Consider the following 22,145-nt stretch of genomic DNA (forward strand, 5'->3'; position numbering starts at 1 on the left):
TGAGACTGCCACATTGCTCGGCATCTGGCTTTTCTACTGTGCAGCACCTTTTTCCAGAGTCAGCCATGCCGGCGTGTGGCTTTGTTCAGAACTTACGAATTTTGAGACTATTTTGTGTGTTTCTTTGTAGTTACATTATCGTTAATTAGATGTGTTCCTCAACCATGTGTGAACATCGTTCATGCAGTGCCTATCACGCCTTGCTCTACTATTTGTAATTGACTTATAGGTTAGGTAAGGAAGCATTCCTACACTGGTGACCCGACAGTAGACCCTGTCGACTTAATTTCCTATTTCAGCATGGTGTTGGCTGCCTTGTTCTGTTAGTGCTCGTTTCAACACTCACGTACATGTGCACCCCATGAGCAACTTCTGTTTTCATGCTACAGACACTAGCATTTCACATCACAACTTTTTGTCTTGTGTATGTTGCCACCATTTGTGCAACCTAGTGGCCATGGCTTCCTCCTCTGCCACAACTGATGTCTCACCACATGCAATTGCTGCTCCATCACCACATGACTGGAATGCAGCAACGCCGACCTGGGCCCAGCTCAAAGCAACACAAACACTGGCGGCCCAGCCACCAGTGGCAGAGTCCACACCAACACCTGTGCCAGCAACTGCCTCTGCTCCATCCCTCCCTGCCTCCAGGCACTGACACCCATTGCCACACATGCTGCCACCACTCCGTCTGGCTGTGCTGTGGCTCACCTACCACCTTTCAATCCACGACACCTGTACCTGTGGTTTTTCTCGGCATATGCCATCTTCACCAGCTGCGATGTCACTCAGGACACTACCAAGTTTGCTGTTGTGATCAGCTAGCTCGAGCTGATGTATGCAACAGAGGTCCACGACATCATTTTGTCACCCCCTGCCACCGACTGCTATGAGATACTCTGGTGCTGCTTCGTGACACAACTCACATCGTCCAAAATGATGCACATCCATATCATCCTTTCTCTCAAACAGAGTGGGGGTTGGAAACCCACGCAATTCCTGCGCTACCTCCAAAGCCTGATGGAGCTACACATACTTTTCAATGGCTTCCGATACAACTGGCTAGCTCATCTCCTGGCCCCAATACAGGCAGCTGTGGCAACTCACACCGACTTCACCTTCACCGACATCACCAGCCTTGCCCAGTGCCATGTGCCAGCTCTACCCCACCCGGCACAGCCAGTTGTTTGTCACTCTGCCAACCACTCTATTTCGACCGTCCTTCCCTTACCACTCAATGCACTGCTAATGATGTTACCAGAAGCTGCTGTCCTCGCCAGTCCACAGCACAGCACGTGGCAGGTGGGGTATATGACATACTTGCCCGCCTCACTGCTGACATGGCAATACTGCATGCAACCATGGCCCATCTAGATTCCAATCACCATCGTCCGTTCAACTCCAGCCGCCGGCACAATGATGCCTACCACCGCCACAGCCCTAACCGACACTTCTCGTGACACAGCTGGCCTCTGCTGGTACAACAAGTGTTCTGGCCCAGATGTTGCAAACTGCAGAGATCACTGCTCTTGGCACCCAAATACCAACAGCTGCTGGGATTAGGCAAGTGCAGCTGTTGCTTGATCTCCTAACATCTGTTTGTCTACAATGCTTCCTCTGCCACGCCTTTCCCGATTAACACCGGCTACAAGTGGTCTGCCTTCCTACAGTGGCTCATACAGGACCCTGGCACTGCCTTTACCACGCTCTGGATGGCAGTGAACAATTCCACCTTCGCCACCTACAGCATACACCAATGTGTCCTCAACCTCTGCCTGCAACAGGACTTCCCATGAGGTTTCACCATCACTGATGCCATTTTTGGAGTGGACTTCATTGGACACTACCACCTGCTCCCTGATGTTGCAGACCTGTACTACCCAGAGCTTTATTAAGTGCACCACTTGTTTTGCTGTTCTCTTCGACATGAAACAGATGGAGTATTCAAGCCCCTACAACAACCTACTAGTGCAATTTCCTGCTCTACACACCCATCCAGCATGCCTCGGGAGGTCTGTCATTCAACTGTCCAATACATTGACACCATCTCCGGACTACCCCACGGTGGTTCCCACTGCACAAACTCATGATCACCAAAGCCGGGTTTGAAGAGCCACTTGCCACTGATGTGCTGCATCCTTTGAAGTGCCTCTGGGCATCTGCCAATCACCTTGTCAAGAAGAAGGATGTGCGATTAACGGTAGCTAAACACACACACCATTCCTGATTTATAACGGGTGCCATTCTTACACATCTACGACAATGTGCAGGCTGGAGCTACAGTTTTCAGCACAGTTGACTGTGCCAAGGCTTTCTCCCAGATACTGGTAACACCCAAGGACATCCAGGAGACTGCCATCATTAAGCCACTTTGACTGTACGCAAGTGCCTTTACAGCCTTCGACCTGCATACTGCACCCGAGCGTGGCAGTGTTTCTTACACAGTGTGCTGCAAGGCTTGCCTGCTGTTTCACCTACTTGACGAGGTACTCATGTTTTCCATGAACCTCGAGAAACACTGTGAGCATCTCCGCAGTATTTTTGATCACCTCCAGTATGCCAGCATCATCATCATCAAGACAGTAAGTACTTACTCAGTACCAGTGAGGTTGTACTTTTGGGCCAAGTCATCTCATCCGCCAGATCACTTCCCCTGTCCAACAAGGTTCAAGCTTTCCTCGATTTCCCACCCCCAGAGACATTCCACTGCTTCCTCAGCATGTTAAACTTCTTCTGCCGCCATCTGAGGAATGCCACTGTTATTAGGAGCCGATCACCTCCGCCCTCCAGTGCCCAAACAAAGAGGAACAAGCTTGTGCCTTGGACGCCACAAATGGAAGACAGCTTCTCTGCCACTAAGCACGATATGACAGACGCTACTCTGCTTCCTACTTGCCTTCGTGGTCGATGTCCACCAGATGGCCATTGGTGCCGTCCTGCAGCAGCACACTGGTGACAACTGGCAACTGCTCACTTTCTTCTCCAGTAAGCTCTCTACTGCTCAACAATACTGGAGGCAATCAAATACCTTCAGCCACTGGTGGTGGCCCATAACGTCACAGTCTTCACCGACTACAGGCCCATAATGTTTGCCCTTGCAAATGACTTTGACCAGCATTTCCCATGTCAGTTCCAGTGGCTGTCATTCATATCCAAATATACTACCAACATACATCGCGTCACTGGAACTGACGACGTCATTGCCAACTGCCTCAGCCACATCTATGTTATCACCTTGTCCAAGGACTAGGAGGCAATTAGCACCGCGCAGGAGCACAATCCAGAACTTGCCCGCCTCCACCTGGATGCCATTACTGGAGTCTGCCTTCAATGTTTGCCATTTCCAGGCTCAGACAATAGTATCTGGTGTGACGTATCCCCTATCTCACTGTGCTCAGTCCTGCCTGCTGTCTTCTGCAAGGCTGTGTTTGACTGGTTACATAACCTGGCGCACCCTGGCGTGCACAAGTTTGTCACTCTAGTGATGCAGTGTTTCCTGTGGCCAGGTATTCAAAGGAACTGCAGGACCCGGGCCCACACCTGCCCTGCATGTCAGTGTGCCAAGGTTGGCCACCACAAACAAGCCCCCTCATCACCATCTTACCAGACATCAGACTTCGTTTCATCCTCGTTCACATGGACCTTGTCAGACCTCTACCTTCCTGTGATGGCTACTGCTACCTTCTTACCATGTTGGACACAATCACCTGCTGGCCTGAGGCAAAGCCAATACCCGATGTCACCAATGCCATGGTAGCCGCTGCCTTTTGGTTGTCCATGCCACATCAGTACGGACCACGGATGCCAGTTTACATCTGCCTTTTTTTTGTGCGTCAAGACCTCTGTAGCACAAACCTCCACAGCACTGACCTCCGCCTAACATTGAGCTACCATCTTGCCGCCAATGACATGTTGGAACGGCTCCACCATAACCTGCAGGCTGCTTTTACCTCCCATAACAACATTTGGACTGCTGCCCTGCTCCTAGTACTCCTCGGCACTCATAAGGCAGACCTTGAGATGTCTGCTGCCAACCTTGCCTACAGCCAGTTGCTCGCCATCCCATGCGACTTCCTGGAGCCCACTCATCTGCCTGCGGATGATGTCATTTCTCAGTTTCTCACATTCTTGCAGGGCTGGATGGCTTGCCTACAACCCGCCCTACCCCAGCAACACAGGGAATTCATTCATGAGCACTTCACATCATGCACACACATTATGCTGTGCATCGATATTCACCAGCCCCCACTTTGCCCGCACTACTCCATTCACCACCAGGTTCTAGAGCGCGACTCCAAGACATTTACGTTACCACTCCACGGCACCCCTACCAGCATTTCAACTGACAGGCTCAAGCCCACCAATATACTGCCCAATCCCAAACTACCCAGCCCGACCACAATCCTCATCAACACCCCGCAGATGCACGTCACTAATGATGCTACTAGCACCCCAATGGTGCCACCACCGCTGGCAGCTTGCCAAGCAACCCAGCCGCTGAAGCCTCCTGAATGCCGCCCTATATCACTATGACTGAGGACACTGTGGGAAACTCACCACACTACACTGGCACCAACCCCAACTCACCGGCCATTGACAAAAAAGGTACCAGTCTGCCTGATGTGGAGGATGCCCACTCCCCCATCCCCGTACCACCTAGGCCTGATGCAGTGAATTCCCCCGTCCCTGTCAACAGCCAACTATGCCATTAAAACCACCAGCACCAGCCACTTCCACAACAGCACTAATCCACATTCTTCCAGTGCCACACTCTGAAGCTCCTGCTGCCTGTTTTCACGCTGGAGGCTTCAGCGATTCACACTCACAGTGCCCGGTGTTTGCGCTTTCAGCTGTCAAATGTGGCCACCAGGCTATCAACCTCTCCTCACCGCCAACCGGCAATGACACTATGCAACCGCTTCCACAGCACCAGGCTGGTAACAATGTCCAGCGCCTACCCATCCCTGCAGGTACAGCACTGGACACAGGCTCAGGGCAACTTGACCCAGCTACCCCTACCCTGCTCACTGGCAGCTTACTCATTGCTCGTGTTGGCTGCCGATACCATACTGCCACTGGCTGTCATGCAGTGGACCAGCACTACTGACAGCCGGCCACCCAACTTACTTCACACTCAGCACCCTGAAGTGTGGCACCTCCCCGTCACATGTCTGGCAACTGCAGCATCAACACCACCGTACCCGTGGGTGCAAGATATACCCCCCACTACTGGTACTGGCCTTCGCCATTGCCACCTCATTCACCACAAGCTCCACACTCTTGTGTGTGTTGTGTGTGTGTGTGGGAGGGGGGGGGGGGAGTGTGAAGAGGGGGACAGGGCGAAGATCTTTGTTTACCTAACAAATGTGTCACATGTGCTAACTTAATACATATATAATCAGTATGATTCTGACATGTTAATATTCCCTGTCATCACTGCGGGTACAAGACATACCCCTCACTGGTACTAGCCTTTGCCAATGCCACCTCGTACACCATGAGCTCCACATTCATGGGGGAGGGGGGCGTGGGAAGGGCTTTCATCGCACAGCTTTCTTAGCAGTTCTGAATGCCCCAAGCTCACAAAGGCCGTATGCTACAGCAGCAAGTTTCTCCCTTCACATGTTACTTCAGTCACACGCTGTCGATCCTGCCATGTAACCAGATACTGCGTACCTGTAGAGAACATTAGCTCAGTTTGTAGTGAGACTTCCACCAGCCTAGCCTCTACCACTCTTCTCCTTGTGGTGTCAACATTGGTTCCTGCTCTGTCCTCGCACCGCTATGGACTGCCACGTGGCAACACATACTGTTAAGTTTTTAGAGACACCTGCGCCGCGCTGTCTTTACCACTGCTATGCACATCTTGTGCTGAAGACTGTTTATTTTGTGCTTCCCGTTGAAATATCTTTGTGCTGTGGAAACTCGGGGATGAGACTGCCACCTTGCTCAGTGTCTGCCTTTTCTAATGTGCCACACCTTTTTCCAGAACCAACGATGCCAGCGAGTGACTTTCTTCAGAACCTATAAATTTTGAGACTGTTTTGTGTGTTTCTTTGTAGTTGCATAATTGGTAATTGGATGTGTTCCTACGTAGGAGGGAGCAATATACTGCTTGACTCTTCGGTGAAGGTATGTTCTCGAAACTTCAACAAAAGCCCGTACCGAGCTACTGAGCGTCTCTCCTGCAGAGTCTTCCACTGCAGTTTATCTATCATCTCCGTAACGCTTTCGCAATTACTAAATGATCCTGTAACGAAGCGTGCTGCTCTCCGTTGGATCTTCTCTATCTCTTCTATCAACCCTATCTGGTACGGATCCCACATTGCTGAGCAGTATTCAAGCAGTGGGCGAACAAGCGTACTGGAACCTACTTCCTTTGTTTTCGGGTTGCATTTCCTTAGGATTCTTCCAATCTACTTGACTTACAAGTTAGGTAAGGAAACATTCCTAAAGCATCAATCTACTGTTTTAGGTGTGCATTATGTTGATGAACAGATCACAGTATGTGACTGTTATTTTTCTTTTACATGCGTTAGACTACTTACTATAAAGAAGGCTGTAGTGTTGGCATTTTTAGTTTTTTGAAATTTGGTCTACCAGATGCACTATTTCTGATTCCACAGATGCATTTGATAGACTTCTTTTCAAAATGAGAACTCTTTTCGCACCGGAGGAATTCCCCCATAAAAAAATACATATGTCAAATGGGGACGGAAACAGGCATAGTATGCATTAAGCAATAACTTTTCATTGCCACAAGACCTTAGTTTACCCAACAAATATGTCATACATACTAATTTAATACATATATAATTGGTATGACTCTTACAGGTTAATTTTGAGTCGAGATGGACCCAAAGTAGTTTATCTGAAACACTGTCATTGCTATAATCTTTAATACACATGTAATTTTTCTGAGTTAATACACAATTCATTGATTTGGAACCACTTACTGTTTGCTCTGAGATGATCCCTACCGTTTTGCTTTAATACTCTTAAGTCTGTAACAAAAGTGGTATCATCTGCATAGAGTGTGAATACCCCATAAAAAGTTCTAACTCTAGGTCTTTATTGTTGGGCCTGCTTGATGGTTGCTACATCTATTGAGTCTGGGGCACATATGATGTGCTTAATTTTATGACAGTTATGAAATCATTTACCCTGTAGTAATTCTCTGATACTTCTGCGAACACAGTGTAGATCATGTGCAATACACGTCACAAGGTTGAAGTTAGGGTACATACCCTTAAACTGTTCGAAAGCCAAAAGCACTCGGCGTGCTTGATCAATCACCACAAACCTGATTTTTTTGTGTTGTATGCCCCCTCATATCGGAGTTGTTGAATGATTACATTATCGTGGAGGCATTTGCCTTCTTGAGTTGGTACATTTAAAAAGAAATATAGATTTCACCCATTCACCAGATAATGGAAAAACCAGCACATTCAAAATATATCTTTGCAGTCCATCAGTAGTTCCATATAAAACAAATCCTACTTAATGTTTCCAACCACTTCTTTAAGTTTCTCTAAAAAGTTATCTTAAATTGGCTGTATGCAAGTTTTTCTCAGAGTGGTCTCATTGAGGATTGGCCTTTGCATGTACTTCTCAAGAAATGATTTGAGTGCAGGATTGTTTACCTTGTTCACAGGAATTCCTGACTGGACACGGCCGAAAGAAAAAAACACTATGCATTCATACAACTGATTCGTCTCGATGGGCAATGAATCCACTACCCTCAGTGTAGATACACAATTACATTCGACCTCCTGTGGGAATATCAGAGTAGCGAGCATGAAGGGCATGGTGGGGACTGTGGATGAGTCACACTAGATGGGGATGAGCATTGGCTGAATGGCGTGCCAAGATAGTCTGCACAATTGTGATAAATACTTTGTCTGGATGGCGCAATGGTTAACACGACTGCCTAGTAAGCAGATCGCGGGTTTGAATCACAGTCTGGCACACATTTTCACTTGTTGCTGTTGATTCTGCATAAAGTCTCGATGCAGCTGACATCATAGTTCCTTCCCTCTCTATTCCTTTCACCCCCCTCCACCTTCAATTTACATAATATGTATCACAACTGTATCACATCTGTTCTTATGGCATGTCTGAAAGAACAGGCACCATGCATTCACATAAAACTGTGCTTATCTTGCTTCATTTCATGTCTCCAAATGCATATATTGACTCGTCTGTATGAAAATAGCTATATTTTTAGAAAGAGGCTGCATCTTAAAATCCTTTCTTTAGTCATAACAGAATTTGATTAAAAGAAATAATTGGTTGATAGGACACTTGCTTTGCATCAAAGAACAATAAGTCAGGTAACGGGAGGAAGAGCGGAAGGGAGGAAGGGGGGAATTGTAGAGAGAGACAGGGATCTGAGTACAATAAGCAGGTTCAAATGGAGGTACAGTAACTATGCAGATATGAAGAAGCTTGCACAGGATAGACCACATGGAGTGTTGCGCCAAATATGTCTTGAGACTGAAGATGACAATGACAACAACAATAGCAACAGCAACAACATAGAAAAAATACAAAAGTGTTATGTACATGAGAGAGAGAGAGAGAGAGAGAGAGAGAGAGAGAGAGAGAGAGAATTGTTTCATATGCCCTTGAAAGTACAATAACCATATAGAGGAGACGCTAAATCGCAGACAGGCACAACAAAAAGAATTTTTAATGTGCCTGTCTGCGACTCAGCGTCTCCTCTATAAGGTTAGCAGCAATCTACCCTTTTTATAATATTGTCATTACTGCATCTATTAATGCAATTTCTAAACAGGGACAGCTGAACTATTTTTACAGTTCAATATATCAAACATGTTATGTGAAAAAGATATTTCTTTGACATAGCTCATTTCAACAAATAAATCTTAAATGACAGCGAGTGGATTTACTTTTTTTAATATTTTTTCAGGTTTTTACACTGTTAGCACTACAAGCTATATGTTAAAATAAATAACTGTAAATAAACACAAAAACTATGAGTCTTCTTACAAAACACTATTTTCCTACAGTGCACAATAAGGAAATTCACAATGTAAAATTTATGCACGGTACAAAATCAGATCTTGCTCATCAAATCATGGTGATAATTCTACCTTTTAGAGCAAAAGAAGTAGTAATGATAAGGGAAAGCAAGAAGCATGCTGAAAGCTTTTTCCTCTTGATATATAGGACTTGAGCAATGTCATAACAGTTACAAATGCAAGTGTTCTGTTTAGTGCACCACATCAAGATTTCCACTGTTACTGGAACCTAAATATAACTAAATGGCAAAAAACCTTCTACACAGAACATATCATTTATCATATCAACAGACAATTAGAAAAGAAACATGTTTACAGGGTAAAGAATATTGAGATTTAAACAATGTAAAATCCATGATGGAATGTAACAATATTATGAAAAGTATAGTTGCTACTCACCATATAGTGGAGATGCTGAGTCGCAGATAAGCACAACAAACGGCTGTCACAAAATAAACTTTCACCAACAAGGCCTTTGTCAAAATAGACGACAGATGCGCACGCGCGCTAACACAACTCTCACACACACATGACCACTGTCTCTGGCAGCGCAGAAGCAATGCGTAAAGAGAGAGGCAACTGGGTGGGGTAAGGAAGAGACGGGTGGGGAGGGGGAGGACAGCAGAATAGGGGACAGTGAAGCTGCTGGGAAGCGTGCAGGACAATGTGGAGAGAAGGTAGGGCAGCTGTGTGCAGTCGGGAGGTTAGACACAGGGCAATGGAGAGAGGGGTTGGGGGGGGGGGGGGGGGGGGGAATGGAAAAGGAGAGTAGTAGAAAGACTGGGTGCATTGGTGGGACAGAGGACTGTGTAGTTCTGGAATGGAAACAAGGAAGGGGCTAGATGGGTGAGGACAATGACTAACAAAGGTTGAGGCCAGAAGGGTTGTAGGAACACAGGATATATTGCAGAGGGAGTCCCCACCTGTGCAGTTCAGAAAAGCTGGTGTTGATGGGAAGGATCCTGGCACAGACTGTGAAGCAGTCATTGAAATGAAGAATGTCGCGTTGGGTGGTGTGCTCATAACAGGGTGATTCAGTTGTTTCTTACCCACAGTTTGTTGGTAGCCATTCATGTGGACAGGCAGCTTATTGGTTGCCACGCCCACATAGAATGCAGTGCAGTGGTTGCAGCTTTACTTGTAGATCACATGACTGTCCCTTTGATGGGACAGTTGATGTTTGTGACTGGACTGGAGTACGTGGTGATGGCAGGATGTATGGGACAGGTCTTGTATCTAGGTCTATTGCAGGGATATGAGCCATGAAATAAGGGGTTGGGAGCAGGGGTTGTGTGGGTATGGACGTGTATGTTGTGTAGGTTCAGTGGACGGTGGAATACCACTGTGGAAGACATGGGAAGCATAGTGGGCAGGACATTCTTCATTTCAGGGCACAATGAGAGGTAGCTGAAACCCTGGCGGAGAATGTTATTCAGTTGCTCCAGTCGTGGGTGGTACTGAGTTACAAGGGGAATGCGCTCCTCTGTGGCCAGGCGGTGAGACTTTGGGAGGTGGTGGGTGACTGGAAAGATAAGGCACAGGAGATTTGTTTTTGTACGAGGTCGGGAGGATAATTACATCTGTAAAGGCCTCAGTGAGACCTTCAGTATATTTATAGAGGGACAGTTCATCACTGTAGATGTGATGGCCATGGGTGGCTAAGCTGTATGAAAGGGACTTCTTGGTAGGGAACGGGTGGCAGCTGTCGAAGTGGAGGTATTGCTAGCGGTTGGTAGCTTTGATATGGGCAGAGGTACTGATGTAACCATTTTTAAAATGGAGGTCAACATCAAGGAAGGGGGCTTGAAGGGTGGAGTAGGACCAGGTGAAGCAAATGTGGGAGAATATGTTGAGGATTGTGGATAGAGTATCCTCACCCTCGATCCAGATCACGGGTGCCCATAGAACCCCATGACACCATCCTATGCAAACCTATTCATTATCCATGGGCCATCTAGAGGATTCCTTCCTAAACACCCAGAATCCTAAAATTCTCACATGGTTCAGATTCATTGGTGACATCTTTGCGATATGGATTTAGGGTGAGGACACACTATCCACATTCCTCCAGAACCTCAACAGCTTCTCCTCTCCCCATATCAAACCTACTAACTACCAGCAATACCTCCGCTGTCACCTGTTCCATACCAAGAAGTCCCTTCCATACAGTCTAGCCACCTGTGCCTGACACATCTGCAGTCACAAGCAGTCCCTCCTGAAATACACCGAGGGTCTCACTGAGGCTTTTACAGACCATAATTATCCTCCCAATGTTGTACGAAAACAAATCTCCTGTGTCTTAGCTAGACCAGTCATCAACAACCTCCCACAGTCTCACCGTCCGGTCACAAAGAAGCATTTCCCTTGTAACTCAGTACCATCCATGACTGGAGCAACTGAAATGTATTCTCCGCCAGGGTTTTGACTACCCCTCTTCATGCCCTGAAATGTGGAATGTCCTGCCCACTATGATTCCCACCCCTCTGACAGTGGTATTCCACCATCCACTGAACCTACATAATATACTCATCCATCCCTACACAACCCCTGCTCCCACTTACCTCATGTCTCACATCCTGTAATAGATCTAGATGCAAAACCTGTCTCACACATGCTCCTGCCACAACTACTAAAGTCCGGCCACAAAAATCACCTATCCCATCAAAGGCAGAGCAACCACTGAAACCTGTCACATGATCCATGATCTACAAGCTAAGCTGCAACCACTGCGCTGCATTCTATGCAGGCATGACAACCAACAAGCTGTTTGTCTGCATCAATTGCCACTGACAAACTGTGGCTAAGAAACAACTGGATCACATTGTTCTGAGCACACCGCTCAACACGACATTCTTCATTTCGATGACTGCTTCACAGCCTGTGACATATGGATCCTTCCCACCAACACAGCTTTTCTGAATTGTGCAGGTGGGAACTCTCCCTGCAATATATACTATGTTCCCGTAACTCTCCTGGCCTCAACCTTTGTTAGTCATGTCCTCACCCATCCAGCCCCTTCCCTGTTCCCATTCCAGCACTACACAGTCCTCTATTCCACCAATGCACCCAGTCTTTCTACTACTCTCCTGTTCCACCCCCCTTCCCCACCCCTCTAACATCCCGACTTCACCTCACTGCCGTACCCTCTCTCCACTTCATCCCTGCACAGTCCCCAGCAGCACTTCACCATCCCCCATCCCTACCCTGCTATGCCTCCATGTCCCCACACAGTTGCCTCTCCCATCATGTGCTGCTGCTGCTGCTCGTAGTCTGGCTTCAGCTGCCAGAGACTGTAGTCAAGTGTATATGAGTTGCACATGTGTGTGTGTGTTTTTGACAAAGGCCTTGTTTGCTCAAAGCTTATTTTGTGACAATCTTTTTGTTGTGCCTACCTGTGACTCAACATCTCCACTATATGGTGAATAGCAACTATCCTTCTCATAATATTGAGTTACAAATTGACTGTCTTTGTAAAGATGGGTGTAATCTATATAGAAAAATAACAATGTCCACCTGAAACTACAAGCATGTCTGTTACTATTGCAGTGCAAAAGACAATGAGACATAGGGAAGGAAGATTAAGGATTAATATCATGTACACAATGAAGTCGTTAGAGATGGAGTAATAAAGTACAACTAATTTTTGAACTCACAACATACTATGAGACACCAGAAAATAATTAACTTAATGCTGTATAATGGGATAACACATCTCACATCTATTTATTTATATATAGTGATCATTAGTACTCATCCTTGCCTCACTTCTAGTTGTTTCAGTCTATGATTCTGTGTAATGCACATGGCCAAAAATATGTGCAGCGTTTATGTAAAATCAGAAGTCTATATAGGCTGCCAAATCCTGACAGAACTTTTCTGAAGGAACAAAGGTGGTGACTCAATGAGAAAATAAAGACTATTGAGATTCAAGCAGTGATTAAGATTTGTAAAAGATTAGGAGAGGATTAGGGCGGGAAGGGGTGCTGTTAGCTTAGGGTACTGATTCTACCCTGCTTCTAAAGCACTAATGGGAGTGTAGCAGAAGAAATAATCACCACCTCATCAGGTATTGTTGCCAAGAGGACAAACTGGAACCATGTCTCACCTGTGATAGATGGTTGACACCTAGCACAACACAGATGTACAAAGATAAAATAATAATAATAATAATAATAATAATAATAATAACAACAACAACAACGTGTGTGTGTGGTTTGCGCAAGCAAAGCTGAAGTTGCTACAAATGCTGACAAATGTGCAACAACAAATGCTTTGCTACACACACACACACACACACACACACACACACACACACACACACCAAAAAAAAAAAACAAAAAAAAAATCAGTTCTCGCACAACACAGTACAAACACAGAACAATCTATATCTGCTACTGAATTGTTTGTTCATAAAGTTCTTGAGAAGCTGAAGCAAAGGTAGTTACTTGAAAATCTGCCAAGTGTTGTCATTTAACGATAGGGATGACAAATGTTTATAGAACAATGCTGTTCACCACAAATATCCACTGGAAGAGGTAACATCACAAATCTCCAAAAATTTAGAAAATTAAAAGACAATACCACCAACAAACAATTTTCTGTTCTTTTTTAATTCAAGTAGCACTATTTTGGTGTACTGATTATGCGACAGAGCTACAGTAGGGGATTTTACTATCTAAGTTAAAGGTACAAAATCACTTATTATACTCAAGGATGACTATGGAATCTTATGAAAAGAAATGCTTCCTTGTTAAACTACAACCACTGCAAGTCTTTATTTGCAATAGTGGTTATTCATAAACCAGGTTTCAAATTGCTAGAAAGTCTACCGAATTCCCTATGCTTTGCTCATAATAACTAGACTTCTTCCCAAACAGAAAATGCTATTGCATGGAGACAATTTTGATTAATTTGATCATTGCCCTTCTAGAAAGTAAATAAAAAAGTTGTAGTATTGTTGGAATAAGTGTATTCACCTTCAAAGATACTGTATGAAGCCATGTATTCCAGCTTCTACACAACAAAGATGATGATGAGAATTACTGTCACCACAAAGCATTACATCCAAGTAGTATCATCTGCCTTACTTGAGGCATATAAGAAGACAATTTTTCCTAATAGGCTCACTGTCTCATTATGCAATGAGCTTGGCACAGTGTAACAACATGCTGTCCTACTTTTTGTGATGTGCATTATTTTTATTTTTAATAACTAAATGAGTTGCGAAAGTGACTTCAGAAATTTGACAATATTATGAAAAGGGTAGATTGCTACTCACCATATAGTTGAAAGGCTGATGAACAGCAATCTATCCTTTTCATAATATTGTCATTATTCCATCCTGGATTTTCCATTGTTTGTTCATAAATTTCATTTATACGACAGTGGACTGGAAAACAGGTATGGTAAATCTGGTTACCTTATACAAGGCCCAGTCTCATTAATGTGACCACTACCTATGTTCGACATCCACAATTAATAACCAGTTAACAGATGGCAGGTGGCAATACTAGCAATGGAGGTTTATACAGTGTGTTGAACGGACGTGGAAAATAGTACAGTCATTGCCATAATGCGGAAATGGAGCACCGTTCAAAAGGGCATGATCATTAGCTTTTAGGCCAAAACTGCTCAGTTTGCAAACTGTTCGCATGTCGCTGTGGTTAAAGTATACTGCGCATGGCAAATTGCCACTAACCAAAACCTGTGACTAGGCAACTGCAGTGCACCACAGGCCATAGATGACAGTGGTGAACGATGGTTGCACAGATGCATATGGGCATATACATGTGCAACTGTTGAGCACAAACCATGGGACTACTAACAGCGTCTCCTCAACAACCATTCAGCTGATGTTGTTGAGTATAGGCCTCCACAGCAGGCACCTGGTCCATGCACCAATGCTGACTGCTGTTCATCGGTGATGAAGGCTGAAATCTGCATGCCAGTACCACAACTAGATGGCCACTGAGAAGTGACAGGTGGCCTTTTCAGATGAATCATGTTTTATACTCCATCAAACAGATGCCTGTTAGCATGTTTGGCATGAAACATCTGAAAGCAAACAACTTTCAACCAGGAGGGAGCTTTATGGTCTGGGGAATGTTTTTGTGGCTTTCCCTGAGTGATCTCATCATTCCGGCTGGCACAATGCATCAACACAAGTATGCATCTATCCTTGAGGACCATGTCCACCCCCACATGCAGGTTTTGAAAATGTAATATTAGATAGATAAAAAAATCTACTCACCATGCAGCGGTAGGAGACATCACATATAAAGGTTAAAGAAATGTACAAGTATTTGGAGCCACTAGCTCCTCCTGCTGGCAGGAGGGTTGAAGGAGAAGGAAGAGGGGTGAAGAAAAAAGGACTTGTGATGCTCAGGAAATTTGGATAGTTCAGAGAAGTTATCTAGGAGACACTTAAAAGATGGGATGAAGACTTTTCTGAATTCTCCCAGTTTCCTAAACCTCACCAGTCCTTTTCATTCATTCTTCCCCTTCAACCTTACTGCCAGGAGAAGGAGCCACTGGCTCTGAAAGCTCGCACATTTCTTTAACTTTTACATGTGTTTTCTTTTGCCGCCTCTTGGTGAGAAGATCTTATTTTTATGTGTGTTTTCTCCTGCCGCCACTTGGTAAGTAGACTTTTTATCAATACAATTATATTTACAGGAATTGATTATTTTCATTGATATATTAACCCTACAAGCAGTTTGTTTTACCCAGTCATGATGGCATCTACCTGCAGGATAATTTAATGTGTCACGCAGCTTGCAGAACTTATGCATGTTTCAAAGAGCACAGGGATGAGTTTATCATACTCTCCTGGCCACTGAACACCCTGGATTAAAACCCAACTGAGAATCTGTGTGCCACGGATCCTCAACCGCGAAACCTAGCACAGCTGGTCACAGCACTGGAGTTAGCATGGCTCCGCATCCCTGTTGGTACCTTCCAGAACCTCACTGGCTTTCTTCCTGCATGTCTTGCAGCAGTCTGCACAGCGAAAAGTGACTATTCAGGCTTTTGACAGGTGGTACACATTAATGTGACTGGACAGAGTAATTTGTAATTTTCTTGACTCTGTTTTCACTTTCCAGGTTATACAACCTACTGTATTAAACATACAAAACAGGTTATTGGAGTAATTCATCTGTATTTAGAAGTAAATGTGTCTCTGAATCCCTACAAGGTAAGTAATTGTTATAATCAGATATTATCTTTTTGGTTTGGTACATTTTTTCCTTCTATTATACAATTTATAATTCTTAACACTTTACTTTGATATTCGAGATGCAGTTGGTGTGTCATTCATCAAGGAACAAACTTGATTACGCAATAACTTACAGTACCAATTTACATGCATAATACTAATATACACAGCTCTTAAGTTACACACATTTTAAAGCGCCATATCCAAAGTCATAAATGGAAAGTCTCTGTTACAATGCGTCTTCGTATGCGGCATAGAACTACCATCAGTACATCATTGGTATACCAAGTGCATAAATTTTATGCCATATAATCACAGTGTTAAAAGAATGACAGATGAATGTTGGGTTTGATTCACAGTTAAGTTCCATGTGTGAAGTATTACAATCTTGCTCAATAACACAGTTTGTTTCACACCCTTTGACTAAGTAAGAGTAAGTGTTCAGTATTACATTCATTATACAAAATATGGTTAGTACTATTGTGTTTTTCTGTCACTTTTGCCTGTATTTCCCATTTTAACATACTTCACCTTTGTTTACACTTGTAAAGTCCCATTTCAGAAACTTATGTGCAGCTTCTAACTGAACCAAAATTCCTATGTCAGCACATTTTTCTAATTTTTTATAAATTCTGTTAATAGCAACTGTTTACATAACAAAAAACAAACAACTTTGTTTTCTAAATGGCAAGTCAGTGACAACCACATCAGACTCAGTCATATTCATAATTTAACTGTAGTAAACTTAATATGAAATCCAAGCAACACATTCTGATTAAATGGCCTGATTATCTGTCTAAAGCTTTAGTGTTATTTGTTCATGTTGTAACAAGTTTGTTACTGAAAATTAAAGAATATCAGCTATAAAAGAATACACAATGTGGCAGGTTGTGTAATGAAATCATTAATAACTTCTAACCAGATAAATGATGTCCTCACTATGGTGCTGTGGAACTACATTCAGTGAGTCTGAGATCATGCACCTCAAGTTGGTATGTTAAAATCATGTACATTACATATATGTCATGGGAATCTGCAATACCCTTAGTGCAAATCAGTGGATTTACAATTATTACTGTATACATGACACCTCTCCCCTCTTTGATTTTCCATATAACAAAATGCTGTATGAAAGAACGTATCAGCAGCAGTACTGTTTCATAAGTTACCATTCATTAATACAAATATCAAATAATACTTTATAACACAACAAATTATGGTAATAATTTATTTATGAGATCAGTAAGCAACATTCAACAGAGGTCAGACATTTTAAAAACATAGAAGTGAAGTATTTTTTCCTTACATTTAACAATTCACTTTTTCAACCAGGTGCAATGTGCCAAACCATTTTATAAAGCATTACTAACCTCACTCACTCACTGTGTGTGTGTGTGTGTGTGTGTGTGTGTGTAAGCGCATGCAAGCACCATGTGCCCCCAGTAAATAGTCATATATATTAAATTGTGTTTTCATTTTCTTTTTATGGACTTTTTATCCAGTTTGAGATGTACAATTGATTTGTTCTTCTCATATTAATATCCTTTAGCTTATTTGATAAGCAATTCACTGGAATACCATTTTGAAAACAAAAAGAATATGCAACTAAAAAGAAATTCAGCTTCATATGAACCTCTCTTCAGGTTCTTTTGTGAGTAAGTGATATTTAAATTTTATATATGCATTAATTTTTACATCTGAAGCACTTTATATAATTTTGGTGACTTTAAACAGGAAACAACAGACAAGGAAATATCACTGTATTTGCTAATATGTTCAAGTTTTCTACATAAATGCATAAATAGTTGTCTTTTCTCTGTGTGTCACTTTTAAAGCTTTTTATCACATATTAAATAAGCAGGGTTAAGCTTTGACTAGACAGTACAAGTTGAACATCAAAATGCTTTTAGTGATCCATGACAGTCAGCATCACTAAAAGCTTTTTAGCAACTCTCATAAAAGTTTATCATTCATATCTCGCTTAACTAGGTCAATAATAAAGTCTTTAAACTCATTTCCGTTTGTTTGTGCATCATTCTCATTAAATACTGTAGCTGCAGCAGGTTTGTTGCTCACTAGTTGCTTAGATGAATGGCAAATCTGTGAATTAGAAGTCTCTGAAATTGCTGTTTGAGTTTCTGCTGAAATTAATACAGAATCTTTGCTAAAATGTGGGCCTGCAGTCTGAGTTTGAATGTCTGCAAATTCTGACAGTTTGTTAATATCATTTGTTTGAGTACATGTATTGGAATAAAGAAGTTGTCCCAGATTATCGACATCTTCAGAGGTTTGAGTTTCTGTATTAAAATAATGTGTGAAAGATGTATCATCATCATTAAAAAAGCAGCTATTAAAATCAAGTTCGGTCTGTGTTTCTGTGCTGCAAGACCAATTCTCATCAAACAGACCTGCTGTCTGTGTCAAGATACTGTCCAAGTTACTATCAGAATAGTTTGAATCTCCAGGAAATTCTGGCACACCATTCAATTCTGTGCTGCAAGAGGGGCTACTGAAATGATTAGTTTCATTTGCATTTTCTATAAAGCCAGTTTCTACTGGATTTTCAAAGTAGGTGCTTAAGTCACTCACAGTTTGTGAACTTGAATTAATATTACTGGGTGAGTGTGTGAAAGGTTTAGACTCCAGAAGTACGTTATTCCAGTCAGTCTGAGTGACACTGTGATTTAACATCTCCTCTTTCAGTAAAATATTGCCTGTACTAACTGGACTTGTTTGAGTGCCTGAAGAGCTTTTCTGCCAGAGGCTCGAAAGACTATCAATATCCAAGCTAAATGAGTCTGATCCATCAAAAAGAGAGAAATTAGGTGTGGGACTATTATTCAGTGCTGTAAAATTATCTGATCCAGGTAGAGAATCTTCTGTAGTGTTATACATCTGATTATTGTTGAACCCATTAGTGGAAATACTGATGTTAACATCATTACATTTACTAAATACTGAATTAGCCACTGGCTGTGTGGTCTGAGTTTCCATACTCTTTCTTCTTTTCTTTGCAGTAGTCTCTGTCTTTAATTCGGGCACACTAACACCTCTGTGACTAACTGGAATGTCAGCAGCTTTCATTGCTTTTTTCAGAATATAATCTCCTATTGTTTGAGTCTCTGCACTTGTGGTTGGGTGCCTGTTGCGAGGTATAGAACCTGTCTGTGTCTGAGCACAGGTTTTACGTTTTGATGCCTTTGGGTGGACACCACTTTTTCTTGTTCTTTTAGCTTCTGCAACTCTGTCTGTCTGTACAGCCCTACTGACTGTGGTAGCAACTGAGTGTGGTGAGAGTTCACTCAATGTAGCTGCTGCAAGAGGATGAATAGGGACAGCAAAAGGCCTTGGCATATCTTTACTAGACACTTCTGCTTCATTGGGAACAGCATTGCTCCTGCAAAGTAAAATGGCACAAATTTAGTACATAATATGAGAACAGCAAAAGCAAATCAAATGAGCTTTTGTTTGTGTTAATAATTTAAACCTACGTAATATTGTCAGATTTCTTGTGATATATGAGGTGGAATCCAACATTTTTGGGACTGGTGCTGCCATCTGGAAAGTAGTAATAGTAGATCTGTGCACCACTAGGTGGCGAGAATTGCATATCTGATGATTCAGTGTGCAGAGTGGCATTCAGCTGGAAGGACGCGTTGTGTGTTCACAGTGATTTCCATAATACTCTAGGTTTGGTGTGTGGCGATTTTACGATGGAAGGCACAGCATGTTGAAGTGTGCACGGACCTTCGTCAGAATGCATCTGACGATCCAACCTTCTTGTCACGGGTTATCACGGGTGATGAGAGATGGATTTACAGTTATGATCCAGAGACAAAGCAACAATCGTCGCAGTGGAAGAGCCTGGGCTCTCCAAGACCCAAAAAAACGACACAGGTGAAGAGCATGATCATCGTTTTCTTTGATACCAAGGGAATTGTGCACAAAGTATTTGTCCCACCCAACCAAATAGTGAATTCCGTGTACTACTGTGACGTTCCGTGAAAATGTGCGGCGATGGTGGCCTGAACTTTGACGTCAAGGGAACTGATTGCTGCATCATGACAACACACCCTTGCTCACCAGGACCTTTTTGGCAAAAAACAACATGGTGGTTGTACCCCACCCACCGTACTCACCAGATTTGGCACCTTGTGACTTCGTGCTATTCCCAAAACTGAAACTCAAATTGAAAGGCCATCAGTTCAACACTCTGGAGAGGATTCAAGAACCATCACTGTCGGTGATAAACACCCTCAAAGAACAGGACTTCCAGAAAATGTTTGACCAGTGGCAGAAGCACTGGGACTGGTGTGTACGTGTGGATGGGAACTACTTCGAGGGTGATGGTGACCATTAGTCCAAAGGTAAGGTTTTCAACAGATGGCAGCACCAGTCACAAAAATTTTGGATAGCACCTTGTACTTGATATTAGTTTATCTATAAGGTAAACAATTCAGCAGCTGTTTTCCAAATAATGTATCTATTATTTCAACTGAATGGTCTTTTAACTCTTTACACTGCTATCATCATACAAATATATTTGTTTTAAAATGGATCTCATAGGTGAGACGCTTTTCTGGAGGGGGGCCGGGAGGGGCATTGACGCAAAACACCTGATGTCATAATTGTCCAGATCTTGACTAAGAATAAGCCATTTTCTACAGAAAGCACTCCAAGGTTCTCGAAGACAGATAAAACATAGCAGCCTAAACAACATACCACCACTAGTAAGTGGGTAAAATTACAATGAATAAATAACAATTACAATGAACCGTCCTCTTAGAAGAGGCAGTTTAGGAAGAGTTTCTAAGACAACCAGAGTTACAGTCGAAAATTAAATTTCCTTTGCCATTTTGCTATAGCAATACAAAGAGGAATGCATTCTATAGTTTGTGCAGTATCTGCCAAAACCTAAGGTAACTCAGATGACAAACACACATTAAAGCATAAGGGTTAAAAAAACTGACACTGGGGGTTTGTTACAGTGAGAACACAGTGATAAGGAATCCCCACTTAACAAATGAAAATGGCTAAAAAGACAACGTCCAGTACTCAGTCTAGTTAATATTAACACCTCTTGATAAGAAGGATGAGAGGAAGTCACCTTAAGCTGTAGAGAGGTGTTTAGTCTCCCTGAGTTTGTTTCCACAGACACACAAACAGTGTTTGTGCCGTAGAGATAGAATGTTCCTATGTACAGTGACACCAAGATCGTCCACGGCAAAAGAATAGCTAAAGGGCCTGGGAAGTACAGTTATAGCCTTGGCAGCAGCGGTTACCTCATTTCCTGACATGCCAACATTTCTGGGAACCCATACGAATGACACAGTAGTTCCAGCATCTACAAGCGAGTGAAGACATCCCTGAATCCATTGTAAGAGGGTAGTTTGAAAAGTTCTCAGAATGGAATAGAAAGAAATGACTTACTTCAGTGATTTTTTTTTCTTTTCAATGCAGTCTCACTGTGCACAAACACACTTTGTCCAGCAATGTTCCAAGGCCTTGATCCCACCTTGAAAATTATATTTCTCAAGACCCACAAAATACCCATCAACTTTGGCTGTCAGTTCTTTGTTTGAAGATAATCACCATCCACCAAAGAAAATTTTGAGCTACAGCAAGAGACGAAAGCGTCATGGACCCAAATGGGGCAAATAAGGGAGGTATGGCACAAATTCATATCTCAGCTTGTGGCAATGGGACTTGTGTGTGGGTGCACATTGTCTTTATTTTCTTCCTTGCCAAACCTGACCTTGTTTCACATCTCTCTTTCTGCGGTTGGTCCAACAGGTTAGTGTAGCATTTTCCCGTAGCTGTTTGGCCAGTGGGAAGATAATCTATCACCAGAATCCCTTTTGTATCCCAGAAAAGTGGTGCCA

General features: G+C 43.1%; 1 protein-coding gene across 3 annotated transcripts in view; it reads right to left on the minus strand.

Annotated features, from left to right (window-relative positions):
• Positions 1 to 17,487: 17,487 nt before the first annotated feature.
• The window catches only part of LOC126253320 (uncharacterized), a 164,559-nt gene continuing 159,901 nt past the window's right edge, over positions 17,488 to 22,145 (minus strand). For all 3 annotated transcript variants that reach the window (XM_049954573.1, XM_049954572.1, XM_049954574.1), the window contains one exon: positions 17,488 to 19,660. In XM_049954573.1, the coding sequence (XP_049810530.1) occupies positions 18,217 to 19,660 (1,444 nt within the window). In that variant the 3' untranslated portion in view covers positions 17,488 to 18,216. The remainder of the gene's footprint in view (positions 19,661 to 22,145) is intronic.

Source organism: Schistocerca nitens, chromosome 4 (genome assembly GCF_023898315.1).
Source record: "Schistocerca nitens isolate TAMUIC-IGC-003100 chromosome 4, iqSchNite1.1, whole genome shotgun sequence".
Lineage (NCBI taxonomy): Eukaryota > Metazoa > Arthropoda > Insecta > Orthoptera > Acrididae > Schistocerca > Schistocerca nitens.